Source organism: Triticum urartu, chromosome 4, assembly GCF_003073215.2.
Source record: "Triticum urartu cultivar G1812 chromosome 4, Tu2.1, whole genome shotgun sequence".
In the NCBI taxonomy this organism is placed as follows: Eukaryota; Viridiplantae; Streptophyta; class Magnoliopsida; order Poales; family Poaceae; genus Triticum; species Triticum urartu.
The window spans coordinates 572,424,115-572,437,686 of record NC_053025.1 but is presented as its reverse complement, the minus strand read 5'-3'; the positions used below and the strand labels follow the sequence as shown (position 1 = coordinate 572,437,686).

The 13,572-nt window shown below is 44.4% G+C and overlaps 2 protein-coding genes across 7 annotated transcripts; one reads left to right on the top strand and one right to left on the bottom strand.

The window, feature by feature from the left end:
* Positions 1-4,312: 4,312 nt before the first annotated feature.
* On the top strand, positions 4,313-7,940 carry LOC125552781 (3-dehydroquinate synthase homolog). Of its 6 annotated transcripts, none has more exons than XM_048716452.1 (10): positions 4,313-4,446; positions 4,803-4,973; positions 5,175-5,344; positions 5,723-5,821; positions 5,938-6,006; positions 6,403-6,543; positions 6,679-6,768; positions 6,857-7,024; positions 7,104-7,179; positions 7,634-7,940. In XM_048716452.1, the coding sequence occupies exons 1-10, from the start codon at positions 4,356-4,358 to the stop codon at positions 7,756-7,758; spliced, it is 1,200 nt and encodes a 399-aa protein (XP_048572409.1). In that variant the 5' UTR covers positions 4,313-4,355; the 3' UTR covers positions 7,759-7,940. The 6 variants fall into 6 exon arrangements, with proteins under 6 accessions (XP_048572409.1, XP_048572408.1, XP_048572407.1 ...); XM_048716451.1 differs by having other exon boundaries at positions 6,403-6,549; XM_048716450.1 differs by having other exon boundaries at positions 4,797-4,973.
* A 213-nt stretch (positions 7,941-8,153) lies between these two features.
* LOC125552780 (probable serine/threonine-protein kinase PBL3) lies at positions 8,154-11,616 on the bottom strand. The gene is made up of 6 exons (XM_048716448.1): positions 10,912-11,616; positions 10,067-10,419; positions 9,848-9,983; positions 9,603-9,739; positions 9,393-9,516; positions 8,154-8,851 (listed from the first exon to the last, which is right to left on the bottom strand). Exons 1-6 carry the CDS (start codon positions 10,970-10,972, stop codon positions 8,397-8,399), a joined length of 1,266 nt encoding a protein of 421 aa, XP_048572405.1. The 5' UTR covers positions 10,973-11,616; the 3' UTR covers positions 8,154-8,396.
* Between the last annotated feature and the right edge of the window lie 1,956 nt (positions 11,617-13,572).

Below are 13,572 nucleotides of genomic sequence, written 5' to 3'. Positions count from 1 at the left end.
TATTGTATACCTTAGCATGATTTTGGCAAGGGAGTACAATAGTGATATACAAGTAGATCATTGGACAGCGGTCAAAATTATCCTTAGAAGACTAAGGAAATATTTCTCGGTCATGGAGGTGATAAAAGAGTTCGTCGTAAAGAGTTACGTCGATGCAAGCTTTTGACACTGATCTAGATGACTCTAAGTCTCGATCTAGATACATATTGAAAGTGGGAACAATTAGCTAGAGTAGCTCCGTCCATAGTTTTGTAGACACGGAAATTTGCAAAATACATACGGATCTGAATGTTGCAGACTCGTAGACTAAACTTCTCTCATAAGCAAAACATGATCACTCTTTGGGTGTTAATCACATAGCGATGTGAACTAGATTATTGACTCTAGTAAACCCTTTGGGTATTAGTCACATGAAGATGTGAACTAATCACATAAAGATGTGAACTATTGATGTGAAATCACATGACGATGTGAACTAGATTATTGACTCTAGTGCAAGTGGGGGACTGAAGGAAATATGCCCTAGAGGCAATAATAAAGATGTTATTTATATTTCCTTGTATCATGATAAATGTTTATTACTCATGCTAGAAACGTATTAACCGGAAACTGAGTACATGTGTGAATACATAGACAAACAAAGTGTCCCTAGTATGCCTCTTCTTGACTAGCTCGTTAATCAAAGATGGTTATGTTTCCCTGACCATAGACATGTGTTGTCATTTGATGAACGGGATCACATCATTAGAGAATGATGTGATGGACAAGACCCATCCGTTAGCTTAGCACTATGATCGTTTAGTTTATTGCTATTGCTTTCTTCATGACTTATACATGTTCCTATAACTGTGAGATTATGCAACTCCCGAATACCGGAGGAACAATCAGTGTGCTATCAAATGTCACAACGTAATTGGGTGATTATAAAGATGCTCTACAGGTGTCTCCGATGGTGTTTGTTGAGTTGGCATAGATCGAGATTAGGATTTGTCACTCCGTGTATCGGAGGGGTATCTCTGGGCCCTCTTGGTAATGCACATCACTATGAGCCTTGCAAGCAATGTGACTAATGAGTTAGTCACGGGATGATGCATTATGGAACGAGTAAAGAGACTTGTCGGTGACAAGATTGAACTAGGTATGATGATACCGACGATCAAATCTCAGGCAAGTAACATGCCGATGACAAAGGGAACAATGTATGTTGCTATGCGGTTTGACCGATAAAGATCTTCGTAGAATATGTAGGAGCCAATATGAGCATCTAGGTTCCGCTATTGGTTATTGACCGGAGATGTATCTCGGTCATGTCTACATAGTTCTCGAACCCGTAGGGTCCGCACGCTTAACGTTCGATGACGATTTGTATTATGAGTTATGTGATTGGATGACCGAAGTTTGTTCGGGGTCCTGGATGAGATCACGGACATGACGAGGAGTCTCAAAATGGTCGAGAGGTAAAGATTCATATATTGGAAGGCTATATTCGGACATCGGAAAGGTTCCGAGTGAGTCGGGTATTTTTCGAAGAACCGGGGAGTTACGAGAATTCACCGGGGGAAGTATTGGGCCTTATTGGGCTTTAGTGGAAAGGAGAGAAGGGACACAAGGGGAGGCAACGCTTCCCCCATGGGCTGGTCCGAATTGGACTAGGAGGGGGCGGCGCCCCCCTCTTTCCTTCTCCCTCTCAATTTCCTTCCTTCTTCTCCTACTTGGACTAGGAAAGGGGGAAACCTACTCCTACTAGGAGTAGTAATCCCCCCCTTTAGGCGCACCCCTTGAGGCCGGTCGTCCTCCTCCCCTCCTTTATATATGGGGGAGGGGGCACCCCGTAGACACACAAGTTGATCTTTTAGCCGTGTGCGGTGCCCCCCTCCACAGTTACACACCTCGGTCATATCGTTGTAGTGCTTAGGCGAAGTCCTGCGTTGGTAACTTCATCATCACTGTCACCACGCCGTCATGCTGACGGAACTCTCCCTCGGCCTCAACTGGATCAAGAGTTCGAGGGACGTCACCGAGCTGAACGTGTGCAGATCGCGGAGGTGCCGTACATTCGGTACTTGGATTGGTTGGATCGCGAAGACGTTCGACTACATCAACCGCGTTACTAAATGCTTCTGTTTTCGGTCTATGAGGGTACGTAGACACACTCTCCCCTCTCATTGATATGCATCTCCTAGATAGATCTTGCATGATCGTAGGTAAATTTTTTGAAATACTGCGTTCCCCAACAGTTGGTTCGATTTGTGTTCGCTACTTTGATAATTTGATATATGGGTGGACCGGTGCTTAGGTGTTGTTCTTACTTGAACAAATCTCCTACTTATGATTAACCCCCCCCCCCCCCCCCCCCCCCCCCCCCCCCGCAAGCATCCGCAACTACGAGAAAAGTATTAAGAATAAATTCTAACCATAGCATTAAACTCTAGGATCCAATCGGTCCCTTATGGAATAGCGCATAAACTGGGGTTTAAGTTTCTGTCACTCTCGCAACCCATCATCTATTTGCTACTCCATAATGCATTCCCTTAGGCCCAAATATGGTGAAGTGTCATGTAGTCGACGTTCACATGACACCACTAAGAGAATAACAACATACATACCATCAAAATATCGAATACATATCAAATTCACATGATTACTTGCAACATGATTTATCCCGTGACCTCAAGAACAAAGGTAACTAGTCACAAACAATAAACATGCTCATGACCAGAGGGGTATTAATATGCATAATGGATCTGAATATATAATCTTCCACCAAATAAACCATATAGTAATCAACTACAAGATGTAATCAACACTACTAGTCACCCTAGCACCAATCTATAGTTCCGGTAACAAGATTGAATATAAGAGATGAACTAGGGTTTGAGCTGAGATGGTGCTAGTGAAGATGTTGATGGAGATTGCCCTCCCCAAGATGGGAGAGTTGTTGGCGGTGATGATGACGATGATTTCCCCCTCCGGGAGGGAAGTTCCCCCGACAGAATCGTCCGCCGGAGGGCAAAAGTACTCCTGCCCAAATTCCGCCTTGAGGCGGCGGCGCTTCGTCCCGAAAGTCCTCCTCTTATTTTTTTTTCTAGGTCAAAACCACTTATATACCAGAAGATGGGCACCGAAGGTGGGCCGAGGAGGCCACAACCCACCAGGGCGTGCTTGGGGGGCATGGCGCACCCAGGTGGGTTGTGCCCACCTGGTGCCCCCCTCTGGTGTTTGTTGGCTCCAATATTTCTTAAATAATCCATAAAAAATCTCGGTGAAGTTTCAGCTCATTTGGGTGGTCTGACATAGTTTTTCTAGGTCCAGATTTTCAGCTGCCGGAATTCTCCCTCTTGGTGTGTTCCTTGCAAATTATGAGGAAAAATGCATTAGAATTATTCCAAAAAGCATTATAATGAATAAAAACATTATAAATAACAGTAAGAAAATATGATGCGAAATGGACGTGTCAAAGCCCCATAGTCATCATGAAAAAAAAACAAGGACACAAAGTGGACCTCAGTCAAAGGAGTCTCCTTCTTTCTCACCGGGAAACCACCTAAAGCCTCTGCCGATCAAGGAGACGATGCCTTCATCCCGAGGTGCCGCCAAGAAAACCTCGATCAATTAAGTCCCTGTCTTGGACATTGGGATGTCGCCAAACAACCTCTGGTGAGGATACTTCACATTTATCGCCAAAGCTCCACCAAGCAACTTCGGCAAATGGAGTCTTCATCTTCGTCATCAAACTCACACCAAGTGGCCTCCTCCCAGGAGACTCCGCCTTCGTCCCCAAAGTGCCACATCGGACTCCAGCAAAGCCGGTTCCCGTCTCCGTCACCAGAATGCCGCCAAAGACATGTTTAGCAAACCAAAACTCTGTAACCAATGATACCCAATGGTACGAGCAAAATTGCCTTCTCGATGCCGATGAGGCTCCACGTCTCTTAGGGAAGTACTTAGAGGTCGTCAGCAGGCCAAGGTCATTAGCATCCAATCAACGGAGGACCCAGAGGGTTGCTCTGTGCCATGTCCATACACAGCCTCCTCTTGAACGTTGTCTATTTGATCCTCTGCGATGAACCAAGTGGCAGTTTGCCGTGAGTACCACCGCTCAACCCCTCAGTCGAAAAAGCGTGGCAAAAGATCGCTAGCCATCACGCCTAGAGAAAGAGGGTACAAATGAGTGAGCGTGGAACAAAAGGCTCGAGGTATGGGCTCCTCTCCAGGTGCCATGCGAAAATTTGATAATATACCATTTTTAATTAGTTAATCATTTTCTATTTTTGCCCCTATTTTTGCCATGCCAAAGTTGCCCCCGTGGAAAATGATCAAATGTCCCACCCCGAAACGCCCACCAAAGAAATTCGATGGCGGTCTCCTGCTCCTCTTCCTCCATCTTGGGCTCCGCCAAAGCCCTAGCTTCCTTCCATATCTCCCACCTCGCCCCCCAAAGAACAGGTACGAATCTTCCGCCTCTCTTTCTCTTGCGAGTTTTCGTACTACAGGGTTCTTGCCCATGCGTAGTTCCCCCAATCTGTTTCCCTTATAAATCTTGTACTAGTACACAACATAATTGGGGTCAAATTATTTCACACTCGCTGTCAGGCTTTCAGATTCGTTGCCACATTGGTACCTACTCATAACCCAAGAACTCAGGAACCCTAAGAATCCACTGCGATTTCACTAGTATTAGCCGTTCCTCGGAACCCACCGCTCACAGTTGGAAAAACTCTTAAGATCTTGTATCAAATGAAGAATTTAGGATTTCTATTGCGATATTTGAACCTGATTTGGGATTCTTGATTCAGCATCAGCCCGCTTGCGCCTGCAGTGTATCAAGATGTGCTCTGCTCCGGCTGCGCCAGGGGGGTCAAAGAAGACCGTCTGGGTATGGACAGAGAACCGGCAGGTGATGACGGCTGCCGTAGAGAGGGGTTGGAACACTTTCCTCTTTGGATCCAAAGATGTCGGCAAGGACTGGTCATGTGAGAGCAATTTTTTGGCTGTTCCAAGCAGGGATACTATGTCATTTAGTTGAAATGGACGAATGTCTTTGATACCCAATGCCTGAAGGCCCTAACCGCTAAGCCAATTAAATTTGAGTGTGTCTGTGTGTGCTGCAGCAACTGCTCGCATCCATCCTCTCTTAAGCCAATTAAATTTGAGTGTGTCTGTGTGTGCTGCAGCAACTGCTCGCATCCATCCTCTCTTTATTGACGGCCTGGAGATTTTCGATGAGGGGAACCAAAAGGTTGCTGCAATTTCTGAAATCTCTTCCCCAGGTGGGCTGCAACTCATACAGCCAGACAATGTGGAAGTACAGAACACCGTGATTCATTTCCGAGGTGATTGGCAGGTCAGACAATCGAGCACCTCAATATCACCATATCATGTTTGAATCTCTAACCCATTTGTAATTTTCTCTTAAGTCCTGACTTACATGGTATATATGTTAGTTTGAACTGGCACAGTGAGATAAACCATCATACTTGAGCTCTTGCAATACTAAGCTCTAAAATTTTTAGTCATCCTTTACCATCTTATTATGTGTTTCAAGAACTCCCTTGTATCTGTGATGAGTGTGCATATGTGAATACACACCTGATATTGTCTATGAAATTGTGTGTCCTCTTTTGCTGTTTCATGCCTGCCAGGTAACTTGTAAACAGTACTCTGCAAACCCACGTCACCCATAGGAAGCACTAACTGGTGTCCTCTTTTGCAAATTCCATAGGTTATACCAGCAGAAAATATAGTTGCTGCCTTCCAAGGATGTGCAGGAATTGTATTGGCTGTTTCGACAAACTCAACTGAGGCTCAAGTTTTTCTTGAGGTAATTATGGAGAGATTTGGACATACAACAGCATATCTTGCATATAATGATGTTATATATTGTCAGTGACTATACTGGATGAGATTGTTTCATAATTTATGATGCCCATTTTGCAGGCCTTGGAGCAAGGGCTTGATGGAGTTGTACTTAAAGTAGAGGACATGGATGATATTATTAAACTCAAGGTATTTCATCACAATTCTGTTCGAACTTCTTTGGTGTGTCTAGGGCACATCTAGATGTGCTCTAGTTATTGCACATCTAAGTGAGTGAATCAAGCATAAAAGAAAAAGAAAAAAGAGAAAGAAAGTATTCACACGAATCTTAATGTAAGATCAATGACATATGACTTAGATGTGCAATACTTATGGCACATCTAGATGTGCTTTAGCAAAACTGTAACAAGTAAATCCCTGTCTGGGCAAATAATGATCCCATTTAAAATTAGATATATTGCTCGCTATGTGCACATATCTAGATTTTAGTATACAAAAGGCAGTATTTTGCTATGGTCACTGATTATCGTCTATCTGATCGTATGATTTACCCGTTGTTATTTCTTTCCTCCTTTAATCACTCAGGATTATTTTGACAGAAGGAACGAGGCAAAGAGCCAGTTACAGTTGACAAAGGCTACTGTATCAAAGGTTGAAGTTGTTGGTATGGGCGATCGTGTTTGTGTGGACCTCTGTAGTATCATGCGACCCGGTGAAGGCCTTCTGGTTTGTGTAATTTCTCACCTTTTCACTGTCGAGGAACATATAAAGAAAACAACACTACTAATATCCTACTCCTACTACACACGATTGGTTAAAAGCATACACATGGATGTGACGATGGATGCCATTTTTTTTCAGGTCGGTTCCTATGCAAGAGGAATGTTCCTTGTTCACTCGGAGTGCTTGGAGACAAACTACATTGCTAGCAGACCTTTCAGGGTCAATGCAGTAAGATATCAATCATTTAGAGTGCAGTAAGCTATCTCAGATATTGCATTACAGCAGGCTTCACTACGTATGTCCTTTCCATTTTTAGGGGCCTGTGCATGCATATGTTACAGTCCCTGGGGACAAGACTAGCTACCTCTCAGAGCTGCAATCAGGTAGGGAAGTAATCGTTGTTGATCAAAATGGGTTGTGGCGAACTTCAATTGTTGGCCGCGTGAAGATTGAATCAAGGCCTCTCATCCTTGTAGAAGCAAAGGTACATAAAAAACGTTCTTCCTTTTGATGGTATCTGCACATCCATTCTCAGTTTCATGACGTTACTGGACTTGCTACAGGAGAACTCTGGAAATGGTACATATAGCATTTTCCTTCAAAATGCAGAGACAGTTGCACTTATCGGTCCTGACAGAGGTAAACCCACCCAGCACATATTCTGAAGATAATGTGGTAAAGTTCTTTTGGATTTGTGATTCTAACAAGCCATAAGAAAATATCTATTTCTGAATGACTTGTGTCGGTAGATTAACAGGAAATTTTCCGGTTCCAATGCCTACACAGTTAACTATACTTTAACACTGCCTTAAAAAAATACAATGTCCAACACTGGGAATTCACAGTACAAAGTGTCACCAGAAAATGAAACCTCATACAATTCTGGAAATCAACAGAGTACGAAGTTTTGCAGTAAAAGGAAACCTTTAAAACCATTGTGGGGGGCATTGTACAACCAGTGCAATGTTTTTGCTGAGTTCTCTGATACTCCCCTAGATTTAGTTAAGGTTCAGAACTTCAGATAAGGATTCAAGGTTTATCATCGGTCTTTCTTGACCAACTTACTCCCGAACTGTATGATTGTCTGATGTAGGATCTGGTGGAAGGACTGCTATTCCTGTGACTTCACTGAAAGTTGGCGACGAAGTTTTGGTGAGGAAGCAGGGCGGCGCCCGTCACACTGGAATAGAGATTCAGGAGTTTATTGTCGAGAAATGAGACACGCTGTACCATTTACCCGCCTTAGCAGGCTGGCATGCCCATCGCTGCTGTTTTTGTTCTCCACAACAAATTTGTGCAAGTTCATCAAATCATCACTAAACCCAAGAGTACATCTAGTACATGTACATTCCTGAAATTCAAGGCTCATTTTTCCATTTTATCTTGTTTCAGTTGCATAATGTTGCAAGAGGGGAGTCCTTTCCAGTAGGTATATATTTTTCCCTATCTGGACAAAGGAATTGCGATTGCCTGAGAAATATGCAGCTGTGACAAAAAAAAACATCAAGACCCTATCTGATAACATGTCAATTTCTTATCGAGCACAATTGGGCGACGAATTTGGTAGCCCATGACAAGCCTGGAAATGCTCCCTGTCCACAGTTTCTGTCATGTCAACAAGGAATCATCCAGTATCATGTCTGCAGATGATAAACCCGGCTCCGCGGCGAGGGTTTAGGGTTTAGGAACACCTCTCAGATTTGGTGAAAAACAATTCATCGCAGAGTGCCGTAGTCATATTCCGTGCCACACCCTACAAATGAGCAAGAAGCATCACTAGAAACAACTATTACACAGCTCGCCACCAAATGTACAGCCGTACGGATACATCTCTCTCCCACTTCTAAGCTGTGCTTCTAGTGCACTTGCGCGGTCCTAAAAGCCGGTGACGGCGGCGCCATCGCTCCAAGAGAGCGCCGTGGCGAGGGTTGGCCCCTCATTGGCGACTTCGGGACGGTGTTGGAGGTTCTCCGGATGTCAACCTGCGGCGACACTAAATTGCTTTTGGAGTCTTGGAGCTGCTCCAGCTCTTCTAAGACCTCTGAGATCTGCGGACGCATCTTGGCGTCGTTGCAGATGCATTGCAAGGCGAGGTTCGCGACGGCGTGTGCGCCTTTCTTAGGATACTGGCCTCCCAGCTTCGTGTCCATGACACGGTACAGCCTGCGCTTGTCGCGCAGGTGCGGTTTGGCCCAGTCCACTAGGTTCTGCTCTATGCCTGGCTTTGACTTGTCCAGGGCTCGTCTCCCGGTCAGCAGCTCAAGCAACACCACCCCAAAGCTGTAGACGTCTGCCTTAGCAGAGAGGCGACCTGTGAATATTAAGGAACATGAGAATGGGTTTATCCAGAAATAAGCAATGCATATTCATTTAGATTTCATTTATTTCTTACGCACAATATTATCAATACATGTTCATATGTACTGCCATTTTATAAAATCCAAGAATAATATGGCCAGTCTCGAATTTAATAGGAATATAAAGTGGAGTGGACCATTTCCTACATTTAAAATTAGTTTGACTTGACATATAAAACAAAGAAATTGCTGGATCAGGAAATGTAGACAAAACAGAAGGCAAGTGTAGTTGACTATCAAGGGAAATCAGGAAACAATTCCATGATGGCCTACATGATTGGAGAACACCATGATATGATTATGCTACTTTAAACAAATAGGGCTTCACCATGATTCTGTCATAGATATGGGATGATTTAGGCCGGAAAATAATTCAACTTAGGTTTAGCTAATACAGAGCGAAGACCCAACATGGCCCCATTTTTGTAACATGAAACAAAAAAGGGAGACATGGCCCCATTTTTGTAAATACAAACACAAAGATAATCTTCTAACCTGTAGCGATATACTCTGGAGCTGCATATCCATGAGTGCCCATCACTTGCGTGGAAACATGAGTTTTATCCCCAGTTGGACCAGCTTTCGCCAATCCAAAATCTGAAAGCTTCGCGTTGAATTCCTGCATTGAATCAAGAGTAACAAGTTAAGTTAAAAGACCCCAGAGGTTGGCTTGTAATCAGAGTCAACATCATATTTCAACCATACCGAGTCAAGAAGAATGTTTGATGCCTTGAAATCACGGTATATAACTTGGTTTTCAGCATGATGTAAAAATGACAAACCCTTAGCAGCCCCGATAGCAACCTTAAGCCTTATTCCCCATGATAAAGGATCAGCACCTCCTAAAAGAATACAAACATTATTGGTTACTTGATAGTTGACACATGAATATTAAAGACGTCAGAAATCAATGATTTAGCAATAAAACTCATATAGATTAAAGAACATACTTCTGAACAGATGATTCTCCAAACTTCCCTTGGGCATGAACTCATACACCAGAAGTCTGTTGTCACCATCTGAGCAATAACCAATGAGCTTAACAAGATTGGCATGGTGAAGTTGGCCAAGGTAGTTAACCTCCGTCTGAGCAGGAAAATGAACCATCAGGAGACAAGAAAATAGCCAGAGGAAAGTAGAAAATTAGTGGTAAGGAGTCTTGAACCTACCAGCCATTCCTTGTGCCCTTGGAAACCTTCTGGTTTAAGCTTCTTGACAGCAACAACCATACCGCTTCCCGGTTTCGAAGGAGCAAGAGTGTGTTCATCAATCCAACCTTTGAAAACATGCCCAAACCCTCCTTCCCCAAGAAGACTGTCCGGGCGGAAGTTCTTGGTCGCATTTTTAAGATCATTGAACAAGAAGGCCTTCAAGTTCGACGATGACAAGATTTCGCCTTCTGTCCGAGGCGGCTCGCTGCGATCTCTTATAGATGGCAGAGTAAATGTTGAACGAGTTGAGTTGGTCTTGCTCGCAGAAGTAGCAGATGACATGCTTGTTTTGCTGGTCACTTTCGATGGATCTGATGTCCCACCAAGAAACAAAGGAAATGTGTGTAAGAACAAATTGGCAACAACAACATCTTCAGGTTCACAATGATACTGAACATTTGAACTGAAGTAGCTCTCTGCTATCTGAAATTTCAAACCTAAGAAGAAATTGATGTTCCAGTTCATGCACCATGGCATGCTAATATGCTATGCTTACCCTAATAATAAAGGGGGACAAACATAGAGGCGAAGGTGCACCAGAGAGGAACAAAGTAGGTAAAAACTAGTCACCGAAACAGAAGTGTAAGATGCATAACAACATGCTATCCAAATTTTGCCCCACACATGGTACGCCTCTCAGTTCAACACAAACCAAATCCAAGAACTACTACTACCACCAGTACGAATAACCAAAACAGCCCAAGCAATCGAACAAAAAAGATGCCAACCAGGAGGCAAGTACTAGAAGCTGACAAATAGACACAAAGAAAAATAGGGGTAAAAGTAGTAAGAGAGGCACTCACAGGCGGCACTAGTGTTCATGCTGTGATCCACCCGGGCCGTGGACTTCATGCAGTTCCCCATCTCTTCCTCTACTTCCCAGCTGACAGGAAGAAGATGAATGAGCTTCCTTTCCTGAAGATCCACAGGCGAACTCTGCTCCTCTTTCCTCCGCCCCGGGTAAGTCAGCAAAGCTAGAGAGAGATGGCGGGCAACGCGAGGGATCAGGAGGAGCAGCCGCTGAGGATAACTGAGCTGAGCAGCCAACCCTAGAGTCCCAGCCGGTTTCTGGCGAGGCTTTTGGGTCCAGCTAATCTCCGCCGCCACTTGAAGGGGGGGATGAGACTGGAGAAAAATCCGCTGAGGCCGTTGGCCGGCAGCCGCAACGCCAGGAGAGAAACAAGCGAGAAGCTTCAAAAAGTCAATCAAATCCCCTCCTCCTCCTCCGGGCTAACCGAATGGGGGGGAGTCAGTCGGGTCAACTGGAGGCGAGGCCGGCCAGCCAAGCCGCCACGCCGCCTCCAAGAACCGCACGGGGGCAGGGCAGGGGAGGGAGGCGGACGCGGCCGCGCGGGAGGAAGATGCTCTCTTGCTCGAGCTGGGGCTGCGGCAGAGTGGGAGGAGGAGCTGCTGAGGGGCGCAGCGGAGGTAGTAGTAGGTCGCTGCCTGCAGCCACCGACCGGCTGGGCTCAGGTGGGAACGGAGCTGCGAATGAGAGCGGCGAGTGGTGGGATCTTCCGCCCCTGTCCCTCTCTTCTACACGTTGGTGGCGGCAACTTTGCGTGCAGGACCTCGACATGTTTGAGTGTTCCGTCTTTAACCCCTGTGCAGAGAAGACGTACGCTTGGATGGTGGTGGAAGTGAACTCCGAGATTGTACAGGGGGCTTTAAGAAAAAGCAGAATGGTAGACCAGTCAAATATGCTTTGCCATGAATTGGTTGTTGATTGCTACTTCCTTAAAGCCAAAAGTATGCGATTCCAGTTGCTACACACATAATTGGAAGAACCCAAGTATTAATGATTATTCTATTTATATGCAATTCCAATTACACTCCATTTAGCCGCTTAAAGCCAAAAGTATCAAATCTTTTCCTTTTATAAATATGTTTTTTCCTATGATAATTATTTCAGCCCCACCGAATAAATGAAATTTGGACATCGAGATCAAATCGCAAAATCATTATTTATATCACATATAAAAGACATAATACTTTTACTAGCTTACCCCTAATCATGAGTCGCACACGAGCCACTTAGAAGAAACCATGGTCGCATGGCTGGTGGATCATCTATCATGTCAGTCTCCGTTGGTTTTTTCGCCTCACATAATCGAATTTGATGCGCTCTGCTTTTGGATTTGTTTTGCAATGTCATCATTTGTATCATCTTTATAGTTTTGGTTCCTTTTTCTAAGTACTCTTGCTAGTGTAAGTAACCTCCACAACGTGTACCCATTAAGCATAATCATGCACCTAGTCGTTCTTTCTCTGTGCCGCCTTACCTATTTCCTTAGCCGCCGCATCTCCTCTGCCGTTTGATCGCCGCCCTTCTCCTCCTCTGTTGGCCCTGTCAGTGGAAGAACAAGGGGAGGCCCAGATCTACCTGTGGGAGTCTTAGTTTTTCCTGTCTTGGGCTTGTGGTAAGTCTATGTTGTCCGTTGTCCGTCACTTCGGCCTTCCGGTGGTGGTGACCTTTAGAAATATGCTCTAAAGGCAATAATAAAGTTGTTATTATTCTATTTTCATGTTTGTGATTAAGTTTATCTTCTATGCTAGAATTGCATTGGTTCCCGAATATGAGATTTGTAGGAAAACCCAATTGCATATATGAAATAATAAATTCCAAACATATCCCTAGTCAAGCCTCTCGACTAGCTCATGTATTGTTGATGGTCTTAATTTTCTGATCATGGACATTGTTAATGTAACAAGGATGCCGACAATAATGAGAGCACATTATCAAGATAACAATGGTGTTGGATATGCCCACTTATGGAATACTTCGAGATCTTGGCGTTTACTTGTGTACTTAGACCATGAGAATATCGTAGACACAGATACCGGATGGTTGATCCGGGGTCATAAAACGTTATTATGTAACTGGGTAATTGTAAAGGTGATATGTCAAGACTGGAATTTGCCCCTCCGGTGATGGAGAGATACACTCTCGGTCCACTCGGTATTATGGTGTCCAGCATCGCCTGGCTAGGTATTGTGAGTAAAGAGTTAGCCACGGGATACCGGGCTACGGAAACGAGAAGAGAGTACAAATCGGAAACAAGGATAACTAGGTATAGTGATCAAGGAGTTGATCACATCAACGGCCCGGTACGGCCCAGCTTCAGCAACAACAGCTCAAGACCCTCGCAAGGGGCCAATCCTCGCGAGGCGGACTGTAAGTGCATCTAGTGCCATCCCTAGTTGGTTTTGGAGTATTGACGACAAACCTAGTTGAGGGACTAATGTGTTTGTGAGAATTGCAGGATAACACAGGTAGAAGTCCCTCATTGATTCGGTTTTCCTACCAGAGATGACCCCTAAAAATGTATGAAGACATTGATGTCAAAGGTGGTATATGAAGATATTCACATTGAAGACCATGACAAGAGAAGACATCGCATGAAGCCTTTGGAGCTCGAAGACTTAGATCTTTCATAGTTCTTTTTCTTATTTGTTGAATCATA

Excerpts from the sequence above, each read along its gene's own strand:
- LOC125552781 (XM_048716449.1), top strand. The coding sequence starts at position 4,356 with ATGGCGGTCTCCTGCTCCTCTTCCTCCATCTTGGGCTCCGCCAAAGCC. Across the intron at positions 5,822-5,937 it reads AGGCTCAAGTTTTTCTTGAG|GCCTTGGAGCAAGGGCTTGA; the intron begins GTAATTATGGAG and ends CCCATTTTGCAG. Across the intron at positions 6,769-6,856 it reads GACCTTTCAGGGTCAATGCA|GGGCCTGTGCATGCATATGT; the intron begins GTAAGATATCAA and ends TTCCATTTTTAG.
- LOC125552780 (XM_048716448.1), bottom strand. The coding sequence starts at position 10,972 with ATGGGGAACTGCATGAAGTCCACGGCCCGGGTGGATCACAGCATGAAC. Across the intron at positions 9,984-10,066 it reads AAGGGCACAAGGAATGGCTG|ACGGAGGTTAACTACCTTGG; the intron begins GTAGGTTCAAGA and ends TTTCCTGCTCAG. Across the intron at positions 9,517-9,602 it reads CAAACATTCTTCTTGACTCG|GAATTCAACGCGAAGCTTTC; the intron begins GTATGGTTGAAA and ends GATTCAATGCAG.